At 36.1% G+C, this 6,979-nt stretch overlaps 1 protein-coding gene across 1 annotated transcript in view; it reads left to right on the top strand.

Moving 5' to 3' along the window:
- The window catches only part of ST7L (suppression of tumorigenicity 7 like), a 79,246-nt gene that overhangs the window by 30,330 nt on the left and 41,937 nt on the right, over positions 1-6,979 (top strand). Inside the window, exons 5-7 of the mRNA XM_019659156.1 lie at positions 3,788-3,942; positions 5,420-5,517; positions 5,780-5,894. Of these exons, the coding sequence (XP_019514701.1) occupies positions 3,788-3,942; positions 5,420-5,517; positions 5,780-5,894 (368 nt within the window). The remainder of the gene's footprint in view (positions 1-3,787; positions 3,943-5,419; positions 5,518-5,779; positions 5,895-6,979) is intronic.

Below are 6,979 nucleotides of genomic sequence, written 5' to 3'. Positions count from 1 at the left end.
GAGGGAACAGTGTTGGGGAATCGGGGAAGGAGAACAGACAAGTTGCTGTTCTTTTGTTCTTCAGTCTATTTGTGGAGGACTCACTTCACTGGTCCATGTTGGTGTTATCATTGTGCTCTTCCTGGGTGAGGCAGTCACTCGCCGGCCATTGGATGGCCACTCACGGTGGCTCATAGCAGCTCACAAAAGTGCATGTCTGCTGCCAGCCAGCCCCACTGCTGCCTATGCCATTGCCTATGACTCACAGCAGCCCAGCTACAGGTCGAGCTGTTGTTCACCATCTTAGCTGTAGAGGGCGCAGCGTCACTGGTCCACATGTGGGATCTGAACCAGGGCCCTGCTGCTCAGAGCTTACGCTCCCAAGCCAACTCTTAACCAACAAGCCACTTGGCCAGCCCAAGAATAAATTTAACCAAGGTGGTACAAGACTTGTACCCTGAAAAACTACAAAGTGTTCTTGAAAGGAGTTAAAATTAAAATGTGAAGACATTTATGTTCATGGATTGGAAGACTTAATATAGTTATAATAACAATACTTCTCAAGTTGATCTACAAATTCAGTGCAATCCTTATCAAAATTTTAGTTTCCATTTTTGCAGAAAAGACAAGCTGATCCTAAAATTCATATGGAATTGCAAGAGACCTCAAATCCAAAACAGTCTTGAAAAAAGAACAAAGAGGATTAACTTCCTGATTTCAAATTTTACTATGAAGCTACAGTAATTAAATCATAAGGATAGACATCTAGATTAATCAAATCAAGAGTCCAGAAATAAACCCATACATGTACAGTCAATTGAATTTTGGCAAGGGTGCCATGATCATTCAATGGGGGAAAGAATAGTCTTTAACAAATGTTTTTGAGCAACTAGATAACCACATACAATTAATTTAAAACTAAAGGCTTAAATGTAAGAGCTAAAACTATAAAGCTCTTAGAAGAAAACATAAGGGCAAGTTTTGTGATTGTGGATTTGGCAGTAGTTTCTTAGATAAAACACCAAAAGCATAAGCAACAAAACAAAAATTAGATAAATGACTTCATCAAATTAAAAGCTTTTGTTCATCAAAGGATATTACCAAGAAAGAGAAAAGACAACCCACAGAATGAGAGAAAATATTTGCAAACCATATATTTGATAAGGATCTAGTATCCAGAATATATCAATAACTCTTACAGCTTAGTAATAGAGAAACAACCCAATTAAAAATGAGCAAAAACTGGGCTGGCCGAGTGGCGCATTGTTTAAAAGTTGGCTTGGGATGCCAACTCTAAGCAGCAGGGCCCCGGTTCAGATCCCACATGAGGGCCAGTGATGCTGCCCTCTACAGCTAAGATGGTGAACAACAGCTTGACCTGGAGCTGGGCTGCTGTGAGTCGCCGGTGACGGCGTAGGCTGAAAGTGGGGCAGGCCAGCAGTGGGCGTGAGCTTTCGTGAGCTGCTGTGAGCCGCTGTGAGCGGCCGTCCAATGGCCGGCGAGCGACTGCCTCACCCGGGAAGAGCGCAATGATAATACCAACTTGGGCCAGTGAAGCGATGTCCTCCACAGCTAGACTGAATAACAAAAGGACAGCAACTTGTCTGTTCCCCTTTCCTAATTTTCCAATAAAATCTTAAAAAAAAAAAAAGAGCAAAGACTTAAATAGACATTTTTCAAAGAAGGTATGCAAATAACAAATAAGCACATAAAATGATGCTCAATATGATTCATAATTAGAGAAATGATAATGAAAACCACAGTGAGATACCCCTCCACAAGATGGATTAAACAACAACAACAACAATGAAAAGCAATCCTCCAGAAAATAACAAGTGTTTGTGAAAATGTGGAGAAATTGGAACCCTCACAGACTGAAAGTGGGAATGTAAAATGGTAGAGCCACTGTGGAAAATAGTTTGGCAGTTCCTCAAAAAAGTTAAAATTAGAATTACCATATGACCCAGCAGTTCCACTTCTAGGCATATGAAGAGTACTGAAAGCAGGTGTTCAAACAAAAACTTTTACACAAATGTTTATAGCAGTATTATAGTAGCAAAAAATGGAACCAACCCAAATGTTCATCAGTTTATGAATGGATAAACAGATTGTGGTCTAGCTATTCAATGAAATATTATTCAGTCATAAAAAGGAATGAAGTACTGCTACATGCTATATAAATGAACCTTGTAAATATATTAAAAGTCCCTGAATTATGGACTTTAAAATGGTTAGTTTTGTGATATGACTTTTACCTCAATTAAAAAAAAAACATTCCCAATAGTAGGATTCATCGGGTATTCATAAAATTAATTTCATGTATTAATATCTCCATTTTAAATGCTTTTGACAAACATAAGGAAGCTTTAAAGGAAAATAGCCTCTGTTTATTATATGGCTTTACTGTAATTGAAAGTTATGTTTATATTTTTATTCTGCATCAATTTATACCCATCTAGATCTTTTAAGTGTTTTTATTTTGTTATTTAAAAGCATTTGAATTGGATTTTAGAATAGCTGTTGGGGAGCCGAGTGTTGAAAGCAGCAGTATATCTAATGCTTTGGAGAAATCGAATGTAATGTGATACAGAAATCTTTGTTGATTACTGAAATTATGTACTTCAAATTAGGGTATTATTTGAAGTATACTGAAATGGTATGATTTGTACTTTCCACATCTAAAAGACCCTTCTTGTCCCCAATTGTCTGATTGCTATCTTGCCATCGCTTTTATTTCATGCCTCGCCTTACACTTTTAGCAATAATTTCTCTCCTGTTGCTTAAACATTGTTCAATAGAAATATAATGTAAGCCGTATATGTAACTAAATTTTCTGGTAGCCACATTTAAAAAGTAAAAAATAGGTGAAATTAATTTGAATAATATATTTTATTTAGCTATGTTCAAAATATTAACATGTAATCAATGTTTTAAAATCTAAAGAAGTATTTTACATTCTTCCACGTCTTAAAAATTCAGTATGCGGAGGGCTGGCCGAGTGGCTCAGTTGGTTAGGAGCTCGCTCAAGAGTGTGAGCTCTGAGCAACTAGTGGTTTGATTCCCGGCCCGAGCTGAGCTGCCGCTGAGCTACCAACAGGTGGCAGAATGGCTCAGCCCAAAAAAAAAAAAAAAAGGAAAAATTCAGCATGCAGTTTACACTGACTGGTGTGCATTTTACACATCTTTAGACTAGACGCATTTCAAGGGCTCGATAACTATGTGTGACCAGTAATTACAATGCTGGACAATCCGGGCTTAGATCATCAGAACTAGGCTATTGTCTCAAGAAGAGATGTACTAGTTATTTCTGGGAATAGAAAGAACACTTTTTGTTTCTCGTGTTTTGCCCCCAGACAGGTTAGTTTTATCTTATTAGCCAGTTTTTTACTTGAAAGATACAAAAAGAAATCTTTGTGACTTCGTGGGGTGAAGAAGAGGAAGCTTGGAGTAAGCATGGGTGTGAACGTGAGAGTCAGAGTGTGGGAGGAAAGACTGGGATTCAGGCCACCGGAAGTTTCATGGCAGAGCTATTGTAGGTAAGTCCAAGAGAGGATGGGGCAGCATCCAGAGGGACTACTCGGGGCTGGGGAAAAGATCTAGCCCTGGAACATGGTCCTGAGTCACGTTAAAGGTGCCTAGTTGGCCATGACTTTCTTCTCAATTGTCACCCTCTCCTATGCCTCCAGTATCCATTAGATGGATATTACAAAGTATATAGTGACTAAGAGCAGGTACAAAGGGACATACTCAAGAGAAAATACTTACTTTACCATTTGCCTTAAGATTGCCTTGCTTGCTTTCTTCATAGCTGTGCCACTGCATATGTTCTACTGGCGGAGGAAGAAGCCACAACTATTGTAGATGCGGAAAGGTTATTTAAACAGGCGCTCAAGGCAGGAGAAACAATTTATAGGCGGTCACAGCAGTGCCAGCACCAAAGTCCTCAGCACGAAGCTCAACTGAGTAAGCAAATTTGAACGAATTCTTGAACTGGCTCTTTTATGTTTAAAACACAAAACAAAAATAATAAAAAATTTAATACTTAGATGTTAGCTACTTTTCATAAGAGATGACTAATCTATTCATAATATGTACAAGCCAGCAAGACAGAAATATGCTATCAGCTAGATGATGCTTGTGGAAGGGAACAGATCTGCCCTGGTTATGGAGAGATGTGCTGCTCTAAACCTTAACAGTAATTTATTTCATGTGAGAATCGTGCTGGTCATTGGAGAAACAACACAAAAGGTTCAGGAGAGCCTTCTAGTAACAATAAGCAACTCCTACCCTTATCCTCACTCATACCCCACGCAATAGTAGAGGGACATCATTTGGTTGGCTCTTCAGACAGTGTGTATCTTTCTCCATCTAGTGCCAGGGAGCAGCCCTTTTAGCACAAAAAGCAGCCTCCTACTTGGCACTGATTCTTTCTTTGGTTGATTTTTCTCTGTGATGTGTTTGAGATCACATGGGCCATAGCAGCCGAGGTCCTTTCCACTCTTAAGGATACTGATCTAGTTATGATTGAGACACTTTTACCAAAGATGTTAGAATCTGTAGTGCTGTTGCTTCCTGTTATTTTTTATGGCCAGAGGGTTTTAGTTTCATGATTTTGGCAGATAGTGGACAATAAATTGAAATATGTTTACATAATGCATTATCTGCTAGCAGTTAAGTTCTAAATCTTTTGTTTGTGGAAATTAAAATTTGGGTAATGTTTCCTCTCTAAACTAAATATTGATGTATACAGTATGTTTCATTAATGCATGTTGTTATGGCACACAACTGTGGGAATACATAACTGCAGTCTGGAACTAATGAAACTACATCTGTAAAAAAGTTATGCCATTTGTCCTTGTATAATCTCAAATATGGTTATGAGATAGTTACAGAAATATTTGTTAGCCCTTTCTAGAAGTAGTTATATAGTTTATTAGTTACTAGCTATTGAGCACAAGTGTGCACTAGCCATGGAAAATTTGTTTTGAAATTTTGTTTTGAATCGTTTGTCAGTTAAAACAATAGAGAATATGAAAATAATAAATTGCTTATGCAGAAACTTAATAGGTTACTGTTATTTCTTCCTATTAATATATGTATTTCTTTTATGTTAATATTAAAATACATATGTTAAGTATACATAGATTACTTTATATATACTCTACTAAGATTACTTATTGTTAGAGGCAAGAGTAATTATATATATGTTAATCTTTTAATATAAAAAACTTCAAACATATACAGAGAGAGAGCAGTACAGTATAATGAACCCTTTTAATGTGTATCACCCAAATTCAACAATCATTAATATTCTTCCATTCTGACACAATTTAATTCAATTAAAACTTCCAGGATAAGCAAATAAAATTAATAGACAATATGTTAATGAAATAGCCATAATACAAAAGTGATAGTTGTGTCATTTTTTTTTTTTAAATAGGGAGGGACACCAATGTACTGGTATATATTAAGAGAAGATTGGCAATGTGTGCAAGAAAATTAGGAAGAATAAGAGAAGCAGTAAAAATCATGAGAGATGTAAGTAAACTTGATGACTGGGCCTTTATATTTTTCAAAAAACTGATGATGTGGTTTCAGTTGCTGATTATTTTAATGCAGAATCACTGTTTTTTAATTGGTAGTTTTTATAAAAAGATATTTATTTAATATGCACAAATTTCTTAAGGGTTGAGTCTCCACAGTTTTAAGAAACAAAAGAATTTCTATTTTAATGAATCAGATTCAGCTCTATGGAGTTTCTTTGTTATAATTTTAACCTTTTTTTCCTTTTAATATACAGTTGATGAAAGAATTTCCTCCTCTTACCATGTTGAACATCCATGAAAATCTCCTAGAATCCCTTTTAGAATTACAGGCCTATGCTGATGTTCAGGCAGTCCTAGCAAAATATGATGGTGAGTGACATTTGTCTTAGTGGATAGCATGGTTAATGTTTTTTCCCAAATTATGTAATCATAAATGTGAACCTATCCTAGTATTCCTGATTTTCTTCACATTCCTATTAGTCAGTATTTAGAATACATTGGTACAAGTTGCTATTAATATCTTCTTTATTAGGACTTTTGTAACTTTAAATTTTCCGGTAGCCACATTTAAAAAGTAAAAAATAGGTGAAATTAATTTGAATAATATATTTTATTTAGCTATGTTCAAAATATTAACATGTAGTCAATATTTTAAAATCTAAAGAAGTATTTTACATTCTTCTACGTCTTAAAAATTCAGTATGCAGAGGGCCGGCCGAGTGGCTCAGTTGGTTAAGAGCTCACTCAAGGAGGAACTTTTCTTCTGTCAGGATTTATTTGTTTGTTCATTGAGCACTTAATATGAGTGAGGCACTTTGCATTCAGTGCTGAACAAGAAGATAGGGACTTAGCTCTCATAGGATTTACAGTTTAGTGGAAATACAGACAAATGAACAGTAATTATATTGAAGCATACTGCGTTAGGTGAGATAATTGGAAGAGTGTGGGGATGCTTAGGATGATACCTCATTTGTTTTGGAGCACCAGGGAAGCCAACAAATTGTTTAGCAGTAGGTGTAAGAGTAATTCAGAACATCATTTTTACAATGCTTTTTAGTTACAAAGTGTAATTTATCTCATTTGATCCTTATAATAATCTTGTGAGGTGGTAAGGCAAGTATTTTTACTATCTCCAGTTAGAAAATAAGGAAACTGGAGCTGAAGAAGTTTAGGTAACTGAGTAACGTTTCCCAGCCTTTAAGTGGCTTGCCTGACGTAAATCCAGGGATTCCATGTCTTTGTTTACTCATCTCCCAAAAGTAACAGGTTGATATATTGGCTATTTTTATTATTATACTATAACAGTACTAACTTACTGCAAATGGAGTTGGGAGAATTTTTAAGAAGCATAGCCTTTCTACTCATTCTGAGTGAGGCATCAGCTTTTTTTTTTTTTTTTTTTTAAGATTTTTATTGGGGAATTGGGAATGGGAACAGCACTGCGGAATTGGGGG

Source organism: Hipposideros armiger, unplaced genomic scaffold, assembly GCF_001890085.2.
Source record: "Hipposideros armiger isolate ML-2016 unplaced genomic scaffold, ASM189008v1 scaffold_297, whole genome shotgun sequence".
NCBI classification, from domain to species: domain Eukaryota; kingdom Metazoa; phylum Chordata; class Mammalia; order Chiroptera; family Hipposideridae; genus Hipposideros; species Hipposideros armiger.
The sequence above is the reverse complement of the archived record's forward strand: the minus strand, read 5'-3'. Positions and strand labels throughout refer to the sequence as shown.